The sequence below is a fragment of the Bombina bombina genome, chromosome 4 (genome assembly GCF_027579735.1).
Source record: "Bombina bombina isolate aBomBom1 chromosome 4, aBomBom1.pri, whole genome shotgun sequence".
NCBI classification, from domain to species: Eukaryota; Metazoa; Chordata; class Amphibia; order Anura; family Bombinatoridae; genus Bombina; species Bombina bombina.
In genome coordinates, this window is record NC_069502.1 from 762,391,378 (window position 1) to 762,405,160 (window position 13,783).

Here is a 13,783-nt window from a genome sequence, read left to right on the forward strand (position 1 = left end):
TTGCCCATCTTAATCTTTTCTTTTAATTGGCCAGTTTAAGATATGGCTTTTTCTTTGCCTCTTCACTGTAGACATTGAGACTGGTGTTTAGTGGGTACTATTTAATGAAGCTGCCAGTTGAGGACATGTGAGGCATCTGTTTCTGAAATGAGACACTCTAATGTATTTGTCCTCTTGCTCAGTTGTGCACTGGGGCCTCCCACTCCTCTTTCTATTCTTGTTGTTCTGTGAAAGGAGTAGTACAAATCGTTGACCGAGATCTTTAGTTTCTTGGCAATGTCTTGCATGGAATAGCCTTCATTTCTCATAACAGGAATAGACTGACTGAGAACTTTAAGAAAGTTCTTTATTTCTGGCCATCTTGAGACTGTAAGCAAAACAATAATTGCTGATGCTCCAGATACTCAACTAGTCTAATGAAGGCCAGTTTTATTGCTTCTTTAATCAGCACAACAGTTTTCAGCTGTGCTACTATAATTTCAAAAGGGTTTTCTAATTATCAATTAATCTATTTAAATGATAAACTTGGATTAGCAAACACAACATGCCATGGGAACACAGGACAGATGGTTGCTGATAATAGGCCTATGTGCGCCTATGTAGATATTCCATTAAAAATCAGCCTATTTCCAGCTACAATAGTTATTTACAACATTAACAATGTCTACACCGTAGTTCTGATCAATTTGATGTTCTTTCAAAAACAAGGAAATTTCTAAGTGACCCCAAACTTTTGAACACTAGTGTATATAAGTGTGTATGTGCGTGTATGTGCATATGTGTGTGCGCATATGTGTGTGTGTGCGCATATGTGTATGTGCAAGAGGTAAATGCTAAAATGCTTTAACTGATATACTGAATTTGTGTTTTGATTTGCCACATTAAAGGCAAAACTATCTTAGCACTTTGGGCCCCAGGACAAAGGCTGTAATGGGGCTTCACATTTCAAAATTACACTTTCTGGCTGTTTGCAATCAACAGAGTCTGAGCCTACAGCCATATAGGGGCAAGAGGAGCTACTTTTACACAGCTTTGATTAATCCTTTCTGCTTGGTTAGTCCACATCAGAGAATACCCACTTGGCATGTTTTTTTTCTGTACAACACCACTGTGGTGGCCATCTTGAAAACCCTGGCACCATATTTTCTATAAGCTTTCAATATCTTTTGATCCTATTTTGTAGGGGGCACACAGAGGGGTACTACAGAGGGGCCAGGCTGGAAGAGGCCCAACTTTAATCATGCTAGGCCCCTTTGTAGTAAAACTTCTATTTATTGCAGGGCCCCCCTAGATGTGTGGGCCTGGTCTCTATTGAGACTCCTGAGACCACTGTAGTTACAAAGTTTGGATGTCAGAGGACATAATAATGCTAGAAAGAACAGTAAAATTAAATGTACGCTTGCAAGAAGTCTGACAGGTAACTTGAGGGAGCTGGAACTTGTAAAATAATAATATGACTTTATCATCAAAACTGAAAACTGGTGGGATGATAAAAATAACTGGCCATTTAACTTAAAGGGTTATACTTTATTTAGGAGGGATAGCAATAACAAAAATGTCATACTAAATTGTGTTAGGTGATTCAGTCAGAGCAGGATATAGTTGCTCTGCTAATGCATAGGCATGAAGACGTAGAACTTATGAGATGCAGAATCAAGAGCATGTCAATTTGCCACTACAATGTGCATTTAACGTCCCTTAAAACAGAGAAAAAAAAATAAACTGTTTTATATTGATTAGCTAGTTTAAAAAAACTGCCCTAAAATGCTTGTACAATGTTTAAAGAGACATTATACTCATATACTAAATCACTTGAAAGTGATGCAGTATAACTGTAAAAAGCTGACAATATCATCTGATATCCCTATGTAAAAAAATTCTAAAGTTCACAAAAGAAGTATTATGTGAACATTTATCATTTAGCTATTGTACAGCTGCAGTTAAACCCCCCCAAAAAAAACAGCCAATAAGCATCAGCAGTGCTGAGGTCATGTTTTGCTATACTGTGATCTCATGAGATTTTACTGAAATCTAGCAAGATTTCCTATTAAACTTCCTTAAACTGTGAAGGGCAATAACAAGACTCTGCCTGCACATGCCAGATGCATGCGCCCTTTCAAGTCCCAGGACTAGCACCCTGATTGGCTGCTTAAAGTCCCTTTACAATGGGATGTGGCTTATAAAGAAATTTCAAGGTAAAACATCATTCTTTTTTACTTAGGTGATATTTTCTAGTAAACTTTTTACAGCTATGCTGCATCACTTTCAAGTGCTTCAACATTTGGGTAACATGTTCCTTTAATAAATCAGCTTATAAACCCAGTGGATATTACAAATATACTGTCTCTCTCAATACACAGATATTACAATTACAGAATCAATGCAACACACACCTGGAGGCGTATCATAATATTTAACTGAAGCAGAACACTCAAAAGTATTATAGCATTTTTAACTTACTTTCCCCACCAAGTATTTGCGCTCTTCAGTTTTTTATGATCAATCATATTAAATACATTCTCCATGTCAATGTAACAGTCATCATCCGTCTTCAGCAGAAACTCAAAGCTTGTAAATTCTACGGTCCTGGAATGAGAAATTATTTCCAAGTGAAATTCAAGTAATTGGATTTCCATTTCTCAATAAAAAAGTTATACAATCATTAAATAAAATCTTGTTATATTAAATTAAATGCTTCAGTCTCCTTAATTTGTGTTGCAGAAATAAAGATTCATATTTTTTCATTTGTTTTTAGGAGAAAAAGAAATTTAACCTGAAGGTTATTTTGTATTCCTACTCTACTTTGCATAAAGTACAAGTTGTATTTTCTATTCCTGAATAAGCTTGGAAAGCATGGAAACCAGATGCAAAGATAAACATCGGTTAGCAATTTAGAACTTTAAGGGACAATGCAGGCGCAGATTAGTGTTCTGTTACATATGGATAGAAGCTCTTTCTGTAAACCGACCAATGTTTTTTTTAATACTTCATCAAATGTCTTAGAAAATAAACTTAAAAGTAAAGTGACCAGGCGTCCCAAATTTCCTGGGACAGTCCCGAATTTTTAGATGCTCCAGATTTGCTTTGCAGAGTGTTGCGTTACTTATTTAGTGAGGGATAGCCCAAAATAAGTGCTAATTATTTATTTTGAGGTGGTGCAAAATAAGCGTTACTTATTTAGCACAAGAAATTACTTGCACTGAAGTAGCACTCATTTTTGGGCCATCTCACAGTCACATGCAAACTGTAATGTCCCAACAGAGTATGTGAGTGAACATTATTGTCACATTATTGTATAGGTCAGCAGCTAGTTTGAAGGATGGAATGCACAAGACACAAAAAATAAAATGTATGCTTACCTGATAAATTTATTTATTTCCGGACATGGAGAGTCCACTACGTCATTCCAATTACTAGTAGGATATTCACTCCTGGACAGCAGGACGAGGCAAAGAGCACCACAGCAAAGCTGTTAAGTGTCACTTCCCTTACCCATAACCCCCAGTCATTCAGTCAAAAGGAAATGTAAAAAGAAGATAACACAAAGGTGTAGAGGTGCCTGAGGTTTAGTAAAAAATTTACTGTCTAATCAAAGGGTGGGGTCGTGGACTCTCTATGTCCGGAAAGAAGAAATTTATCAGGTAAGCATAAATGTTATTTTCTTTCCTAAGACATGGAGAGTCCAATTCATTCCAATTACTAGTAGGAACCAATACCCAAGCTAGAGGACAAAGAATGAAAAGGGAGGGAGAAAAAGGCAGGAGGACCTAAACAGAAGGCACCACCGCTTGAAGAATATTTCTTCCAAAAGAGGACTCAGCCAAGGCAAAAGTAGAATTTGTAGAATTTGGAAAACGTATGCAGAGAGGACCATGTTGCCACCTTGCAAATCTATTCCACAGAAGCTTCATTTTTGAAAGCCCAAGAAGAGAAGACAGCCCTAGTGGAATGAGCCATAATTCTCTCAGGAGGCTGCTGTCCAGCAGTCTCATAAGCAAAACGAATCATACTTCTCAACCAGAGAGACAGAGAAGTAGAAGTGGCCTTCTGACCCTTATGCTTTCCTGAGAAACAAACAAACAGGGCAGAAGACTGGCGAAAATCCTTAGTAGCCTGTAGGTAGAATTTAGGAGTGTGCCCAACATCCAAGTTATGCAACAGACGTTTCTTTTGAGAAGAAGAATTAGGACAGAGAGAAGGAACAACAATTTCCTGATTAATATTTCTATCTGAAAACCACCTTAGGAAGAAACCCCAATTTAGTACAAAGGGCCGTCTTATCCGCATGAAAAATAAGGTAAGGCGAATCGCACTGTAGAGCCAAGAGTTCAGAAACTCTGCGAGCAGAAGAAATAGCGATAAGAAACAAAACTTTCCAAGATGGCAGCTTAAAATCTACAGAATGCATTGGCTCAAATGGAGCCTGCTGCAAAACTCTAAGAACTAGGTTAAGGCTCCAAGGAGGAGCAACATGTTTTAACACAAGCCTGATTCTGACCAGGGCCTGACATAAGGATTGAACATCTGGCACATCTACCAGGCGCTTATGTAAAGGAATAGATAATGCAGAAATCTGACCTTTCAGAGAACTGACTGACAACCCTTTCCCCAGACCTTCCTGGAGAAAAGACAAAATTCTAGGAATCCTGACCCTATTTCAAGAGAAGCCCTTCGATTCACACCAATATAGGTATTTGCGCCATACCTTATGGTAAATTTTACAAGTAACAGGCTTGCGAGCCTGAAGCATGGTATCAATGACTGACTCAGAAAACCTACGCTTAGCCAGAACTAAGCGTTCAATCTCCATGCAGTCAGCTCCAGAGAAACAAGATTTGGATGGAGGAAAGGACCAGAGTTAGAAGGTCCTTCCTCAGAGGTAATCTCCAAGGAGGAAGAGATGACATCTTCACTAGGTCTGCAAACCAGGTCCTGTGAGGCCATACAGGAACTATTATAATTATAGATGCTCTCTCCTGTTTGATATGAGCAATGACTCGTGGAAGGAGCGCCAACGGAAGAAACAGGTACGCTAGACTGAAATTTCAAGGAACCGCCAGAGGATCTATCAGGGCGGCCTGAGGATCTCTTGACCTTAAACGGTACCTTGGAAGCTTGGCATTCTGATGAGACGCCATCAGATCCAACTCCAGCACCCCCCACTTGAGGGCTAACCTGGATAACACCTCCGAATGGAGAGCCCACTCCCCGGGATGAAAAGTCTGTCTGCTCTGGAAATCCACGCAGTTGTCCACTCTTGAAATGTGGATGGCAGACTGAATAATTCAAGTCACCTCCTTCATGGCTAAGGAACTTTGAGTTCCTCCCTGGTGGTTAATGTAAGCCACTGAGGTGATGTTGTCCGACTGGAACCTGATAAACCGGGCTAAAGACAACTGAGGCCAGGCCATCAGAGCATTGAAAATCGCTCTCAACTCCAAGATGTTTATTGGGAGAGAAGACTCCCCCCGAGTCCATAGGCCCTGAGCCTTTAGCGAGTCCCAGACTGCACCCCAGCCCAGCAGGCTGGCATCCATGGTCACAATCACCCAGAAGTGTCCCCAGAAACGTTCCTTGAGACAGATGCTCCTGAGAAATCCACCACGAAAGGGAGTCTCTTGTCAACTGGTTCAGATCTATCCTCTGAGACAGATCTGAATGGTCTCCGTTCCAATGTCTGAGCATGCACAATTGCAGAGCTCTTAAATGGAATCGAGCAAAGGGAATGACATCCATGGAAGTGACCATCAGACCAATTACCTCCATGCATTGAGTCACTGATGGCTGAACAGTAGACTGGAGAGAGAGGCAGGAAGAGAGAAGCTTGGATATTCTGACCTCTGTCAGAAAAATTTTCATAGATAGGGAATTTATGGTGGTCCCTAAGAAAACCACCCTTGTAGCTGGAACAAGGGAACTCTCCTCCAGATTCACATTCCATCCGTGGGAATGTAGAAAAGACAACAAGATCTCTGTATGACAGTTTGCTTGTTGAAAAGATGGCACCTGTACCAAGATATTGTTTAGATAGGGAGTTACCGCAATTCCCTGAGACCTGACAACTGTCAAGAGAGCCCCCAGAACCTTCGAAAAAATTCTGAGAGCTGTGGCAAGGCCAAAAGGAAGAGCAACAAACTGAAAGTGCTTGTCTAGAAAAGCGAATCTCAGGAATTGGTGATGATCCCTGTGGATGGGAACATGAAGATACGTGTCCTTCAGGTCTATGGTCATCATGAACTGACCCTCTTGGACCAAAGGAAGAATGGAACGATGTTACCCTGAGAAATTTGTTGAGACACTTTAGGTCTAAAATGGGTCGAACCACAAACAGATTTGAATAGAATCCTAGACCCTGTTCCCTTAGAGGAACAGGAACAATCACTCCCATGGAGAAAAGGTCCTGAATGCACTTTAAAGGGACACTGAACCCAAATCTTTTCTTTCAGGATTCAGATAGAGCATGCAATTTTAAGCAACTTTCTAATTTACTCCTGTTAGCAAATTTTCTTTATTCTCTTGGTATCTTTATTTGAAAATCAAGAATGTAAGTTTAGATGCCGGCCCATTTTTGGTGAACAACCTGGGTTGTTCTTGCTGATTGGTGGATTAATTTAACCGACCAATAAACAAGTGCTGTCCAGAGTCCTAAACAAAAAATAGCTTAGATGCCTTTTTTCAAATAAAGATAGCAAGAGAACGAAGAAAAATTGATAATAGGAATAAATAAGGTAGTTGCTTAAAATTGCATGCTCTATCTGAATCACAGAATAAAATATTTGGGTTCAGTGTCCCTTTAAGAATGCCTCTCTTTTTATCTGGTCTGCAGATAACCTTGAAAGGAGGAATCTGCCCCTGGGAGGACAAGTCTTGAATTATATTTTGTAGCCCTGAGATACTATGCGCACAGCCCAAGGATCTGGGACATCGCGTATCCAAGCTTGTTGAAACCAGGAAAGTCTGCCCCTCATCTGATCCGGTACCGGACTGGGGGCGGACCCTTCATGCTGACTTAGTCTCAAATGAAGGCTTCCTTGATTGTTTCCCCATATTCCAAGTCTGATTGGGTCTCCAAGAGGACTTGGACTGCTCCGGCTTGGAGGAAGAAGGGGAAGACTTCTAACTTTTGAAGTTATGAAAGTAACGAAAATTAGAATTTTGATGCCCCTTAGGTCTATTCTTCTTGTCTTGTGGTAAAAAAAGACCTCTTTCCACCCGTAATCTCAAAAATTATTTCCGCCAGACCAGAACCAAACAGGGTCTTACCCTTGTAAGGGCTTGGACTTGGAGGTAACATCCGCTGACCAAGATTTCAGCCACAAAGCCCTGCGGGCTAGAACAGTGAAACCAGACATCTTGGCTCCCAGTCTAATGACTTGTATGGTAGCTTCAAAGATAAAGGAATTGGCAAGTTTGAGGGCCTTAATCCTATCTTGGATCTCCTCCAAAAGAGTCTCTTCTAAAATCAATTCAGACAAGGCATCGCACCAATAAGATACTGCACTTGCAACTGTGGCAATACAAACTGCAGGTTGCTATTATAGACCCTGATGCACATGCATCTTCTTTAAATAAGCCTCCAGCTTTGTGTCCATGGGATCCTTAAAGGAACAGCTATCCTCAATAGGGATTGTGGTTCTCTTAGCCAGAGTAGAAATAGCCCCTTCTACCTTAGGCACTGTGCACCATGTGTCTCAAATGGAGTCAGCAACAGGAAACATCTTTTTCAAAACGGGAGATGGGGAGAAAGGTATCCCTGGTTTATCCCACTCCTGTGCAATGACCTCCGCCACACGGTCAGGGACAGGAAACACTTCCACAGAGGAAGGAACATCATAGTACTTATTAAGTTTACTAGATTTTTTAGGGTTGACAATGACAGAAGAATCTGAGTAGCCAGTCGTCCAAACACACTATTTGCAAAAATGTTCCCGTACTGCTGAGCGTGTCTGGAGGAAAACTCACTATGAACCTGACTTCATACACTATAAGTTTATTCTTCGTTCATACACTTCTGCCCTTCACTTAGCCAAGAAAACCTACTTCTCTTCTCTCATATCTACTCTTTCCTCAAACCCTAAACGACTCTTCTCCACCTTTAACTCTCTCCTCTACCCTCCTGCTCCACCCTCTCCATCTGTCTTTAGTGCTCAAGACCTGGCAGACTACTTCTTAAACATAACACGTACTATCCGAAGCAACATCCCAACACCAACCTGCAATATTCCATCAACAGGCCCAGCTACTGCATCTTCCATCCAGCCACTGAGAATGAAGTTTCTTCCTCACGCCTCACTACCTGCCCGCTCGACCCTATCCCTTCCCATCTAATACCCTCCCTATCTTCCACCCTCACTCCTGCTATTACCCACATCTTCAACCTCTCTCTCTCTCTACCGGCTCATTCCCATCTTCTTTCAAACATGCAAAAGTCACTCCCATACTGAAAAAACCCTCCCTCGACCCTAATTCTCCTGAAAGCTACCGTCCCATATCACTGCTTCCACTAACATCAGAACTCTAGTTTACATTCGCCTAACCCATTTCCTGTCCGCCAACTCCTTGCTTGACCCCTGCAATCCGGATTCCGCCCCAAACACTCAACTGAAACTGCCCTTACCAAGGTTACTAACGATCTTCTCTCTGCTAAAAATATTGGACACTAATCTATACTCATCTTTCTTGACCTCTTAGCTGCCTTCGACACAGTTGACCACCCCCTCCTCCTACTGTCATTTGCCGGCGACTCCTCCTCTCCAATGACTCTGTCTGTTGGAGTACCTCAAGGCTCTGTTGTGGGTCCTCTACTCTTCTCCATCTATACTTCTTCGCTGGGTAAACTTATCAACAGTTATGGCTTCAAATATCACCTCTATGCTGATGACACCCAGATCTACCTCTCCACCCCTGCTCTCTCTCCCTCTGTCCTTTTTCATGTCAGCGACTGCCTATCTGGTATTTCTTCCTGGATGGCCTCTCACCACCTAAAGATTAACATGTCCAAGACTGAGCTCCTTCTTATCCCCCCTCAAGCTCTACGCCGACTTGTGACTTCTCTATCCCTGTTGACGGCATCACCATTTCCCCATCGCCCCAAGTCCGCTGCCTCAGAGTTACACTTGACTCAAATCTATCCTTCGCCTCCCATATCCAATCGCTTTCTACATCCTGCCACAACCATCTATGTAACATTTCAAAGATTCAACCTTTCCTGTGCGCTAACACCACAAAGGAAATAATCCACTCCCTTGTTATTTCCCGACTTGACTACTGCAATAACCTACTTACTGGCCTTCTTCTTTCCCGCCTCTCCCCCCTTCAATCCATCCTAAATGCCTCTGCCAGGCTAATCCACCTTTCCCATCGCTCTTTTTCTGCTGCACCTCTCTGCAAGTCCCTTCATTGGCTCCCCATACACAGCAGAATTAAATTCAAAATTCTCACCCTTGTATACAAAGCGCTCACCAACACCGCTCCCCTCTAACTATCCTTTCTAATCAACAAGTATACTCCAGCCCGCCCACTAAGATCCAACAATGACCTGCTCCTTTCATCTGCGACTATCACCTCCTCTCATGCTAGACTGTAGGACTTCTGTCGTGCAGCACCTACCCTCTGGAACACTCTCTCTCGTGCTGTCAGCCTTTGCCCTAATCTTTCTTCCTTTAAAGACTTTTTTGTTCAGAGAAGCCTACCACCCAACTCAATATTTCTCTTACCTAACAACATTTCCCTCTAACTCTGTATTAACATCTTTCTCAATCTTGCAGTCCTCACCTCCTGTTTCTCAACCTCCTACCCTTCTAGATTGTAAGTTCCCACAGGAATAGGGCCCTCAATTCCTCCTGTATGTGTTTGTAAATTTTGTCCTGTGTACTTGAAGTTTTATATTGTTTTATTTAAATGAACTGTATCCATGGACAGCGCTGCGAAATATGATGGCGCTTCATAAATAAAGTATAATAATAATAAAATAATACAGCAGAAGATATCTGTGCAGCAAAATCTACAGGCGAATATACACCTCCAGGAGGCTGAGAGAAACTGCAGGGCACTGTATGTGACGCCATTGAGGCTTGGGACGTTTGAGAAGAAAACTGCAGTATAACCGGAACAGCATTATCCTGGAAGATATTAGGCTCAGAGGGCAATAATTTATTTTTACACTCTAGCGTTCTAGCTAAATATGTAGCACAGAATTGCATAGGCAAAACAATTTGTGCCTCTAGACATAATAAGCATTGATCAAAAAGAAACAGATTCCTGTTCCATATCCTAGGTGGAAAATTAAAATTCCCAAAATTAAAAGAATGACTAACAAAAAATCTTTATTCCCTCAGAGCGTTTACACGCTAATATAGAAACTTGAAATAAAAGAAACAAATATCAGAACCTCTACACATCATACAGTCTGGTGGGCCCTACCATAACTCCAATAATTAGGCTGTGAAGAGACTCTTAAGCGATCGCACTGCAAAGCCGACACAGAAGAAGCTGAGAAAGCAGTGACGCCACTCCGCTCCAAGATACAGACTGATGAGCTGGAAGTCACGTGACGGGCAGAAAAGGAAACCGCAGCAACTAAAAGTGCGCATTTCCTAGATCTGCAGAGTAAGACCGGAGTTTAAACGTGTCCTTCACAGAAGCTTCATTTTAACAGCCATAAAACTCTGCTTCTCTTCACACAAATAAGCCTCAATAAAAAGTTGCCCACCGTTCCAAACACTAAAAGATTAAACACAATCTAACAGCCACAGAGGAAAAACATCCCAAATATAAAGGAAAGATTAACCCCTAGTCTCCACATACAATAGGTGCCTGCACACTGCCCAAGTAAATCCTGTATAATGGATTAAAGATGTCCCAATATTACTGCAGTTGTACATAATCTTCTGAAGTGCAAGTCTCCAAGACCTAGAAGACAAAGCACTTACCTGCAATCTAACTATTTGGCAGGAAGACAGCTCACAAGGTGTAAAAGGATACATACTACTTACAGAGACCTGTAGAAAAAAAAGAACAGAGTACCTAATTATGGCTTTCTATGACTAGGGCAGCAAATATGTTAGTAAAACAAAGTAAGGACCACCTCAGTGGACCAGAGTGGACGTGTTTTGGGGGAGCTCTCCTTCTGAAGCAATCTTTTTTGGCATACCCAGTCTACCACACTAGCTAACCAGCTGTTACTTCAAAACCATCGACATCTGGCTAAGTTAAAACTAATTTAGCTGCCATTGGAAGTAAAACGGCCCACTGACTGGTGTGGAAGAGGTGAGCGGATTGGCCTTACTGATGCCTGGGCTTCCATCATAAGGCTGCTAACTTACACAGTACCACTAGTGTATAGTGTTCTTGCAATGCCGGTTCCTGGAGCGCCCTCTGGCGAGGTGAAGGAATTCACCCTTCACGTGGCTCTGGAACTGAGACTTGCACTGGCCTATAGACTTGTGTATACAGCTCTGCCCTGGATCGTGGATTGAGTGCTGTCTGACTTCCTCGGTAGGTATCAATTGATGATAGTGGAGGATTGTGTGCTGAGGCCTGATAGTGAAGAGGAGCTACTGATAGGGGCCCTTTATAATGCAAGCAGACTTGATTCTCACTACACAGGCTATTCAGAGTGCTAATTAAGAACCGGTGTGCAGGAAGCAGCAATAAAGCCACCAATTGCTACCAATGTCTGGTGAGTGACTTTAAATACACTGTTCCCATCAAAATATATTAAAGACCCTGCTCCAGACACCAGTCCTGACTGAAAGAGCATTCTCACACAGCATTTAAAGGGACAGCCTACTAGATCTGCCATATTAAAGTTCCTCCATCATACACCTATAATTACTGGTTTGCACCACTATTTTATATCTAGATTCCCAACAACGTTCCTATATGCCTGCCCTTAATGGACAATAGCTTACTGCCTTTGCCCTTCTGCTGCCCCTAGTGGGTACGTCTCTTGGGTGCTGGGGATTTTGCTTAAAGGACAAATTTCTTTAAAAATGGCTAGTCACTAACTGAGCCATGCTGCCTTACTCAGTCGGGTCTAATATGGACTACTCCTGTTATAAAAAAAGAGAGCAAGCTTCTGCTGCTAATTAATCAGCAGTTTCTGTTTGGTGATGACAGAATTAGCTTTTTCTGAGAGTTCTGTGGCATCATATAAACTCATTTGAGAAGATTATATAGGTACAGTAAGACTGCAATTTAGGCAATAGTAAATAGATGTTAATTCTCCTTCAGGTGCTGTTGCACAGCTAGAGGGTGGAATCGAAGGATACAGGCATCAAATACTGGAAAGAGACATTCCCACTGAGGGGTGATATAAGGGCAGGGTAAAAATGTATAAACCCATTTAGGACAAGTAGAAAGGGTGGGGATCCAATATAGAGGACTGACATCAACCAAAAAATCTTTGCTTGACCTTTTTCAATCCTAAGCAAGTCCCAGATACCTCCACTAGAGAAGTGAATACCACTCCACCAAGTGTTCTTGACCTTGGAAGGGTGAAAGACTGAGTGGACCTGGAATTGTCGATACTCTAATTTAGAGATTGAATTCCCTTCAAGATTAGCTTACTAAACCTATTAAAGGCCCAGTGATGGAATTAACAAGAGACATCGGAAGAATTGGAAAGTAAACAGGAAGACAGTTAAACCATTCCCAAAATTTGGTTGACCAAATTGATTCTATGCAGCTAAAAAGTGCAGATCTTCAAGACAGATCACACCGGAATAACCTCAGGTTACAGGGGATTCCGGAAGACATTCCTAATGCTAACCTCGAAAAATTTGTCCTTGACTTCTGCAGTCATTTACATGCCCTAATACCGTCTACTGATTTTTTTATAGAGTCCATTGAATTCCCAGAAGACTTAATGTAATCCACTGATAAGCCATGTGATGTTATTGTGAGGCTTAATTATTTTACATACAAGGAGAAATTCTTAGAGCAGCCTTCTCTAATCCTAATCCCCCAGAACATTTTAAAAGATCCAAGTTTTTCCAGTTCTCTCGCAATACACCTTACAGAAAAGGAGTATTTTCCACAAGATCACGAGAGGACTCAGGCAGCAGGTTATCCGCTACAGATGGGGATATCCTACCAAGCTATAATACAAAAGGATGGATCTCTCTTTGTTTCTGAATCTCCTACTAAAGAAATGGAGTTTCTAAAAGAAGGCCCAGCGGAGAGCCCAGATTCTCTGAGGAAAATAGAGAGCCTCAGAGTGAACTGCGGCCTACAGCAAAGGAGTGGAATTCACTAGCCCAAATATACTCTTCAACTAAGAGATATTTATCAGGGTTTCCTCACATCTTAAAGACTTAGGTTGATGCTCAGGTAAAAATGATTTATACTAACTGCATGTTTAATTACCATGATACAGTATGTACAGTATGTACATGATCTAAAGTAAGTCACTTGAAAGTTAAATAGTTACCAGTCATTGTTGTGGCTTGATAAATAGGTAAGCATAGCTTATATTACATACACTATTTTTTCTTACTGATTATAAGCGGTCAAGCATCATACCTCTTGCTGATGTATGCTTGAGTGAATAGCTCTGATTTACTTTAGGTATAGTTTAAATAGTCCAAGAGTATTGTGTGTTTTTTTTATTTGTATTTGTTCTAAATTAGACTAAAGAGTTAGCTAGCTACCTGTACTTTTTATATTTCCAAATATCGTATTAGGGCAGGGGGTTGTCTGTAAGTGGGAGTTAGTCGGGGTGAGGAGTTTTGGGGCCCTGCTCCTCCTCTATAGGAGATTAAAAGTAAAAACAAAAAACATA

General features: G+C 41.4%; 1 protein-coding gene across 1 annotated transcript in view; it reads right to left on the reverse strand.

The window, feature by feature from the left end:
• B3GALNT2 (beta-1,3-N-acetylgalactosaminyltransferase 2) overlaps nucleotides 1-13,783 on the reverse strand; it is a 453,609-nt gene that overhangs the window by 38,723 nt on the left and 401,103 nt on the right. Inside the window, exon 9 of the mRNA XM_053711078.1 lies at nucleotides 2,461-2,586. Coding sequence (XP_053567053.1) covers nucleotides 2,461-2,586 — 126 coding nt within the window. The remainder of the gene's footprint in view (nucleotides 1-2,460; nucleotides 2,587-13,783) is intronic.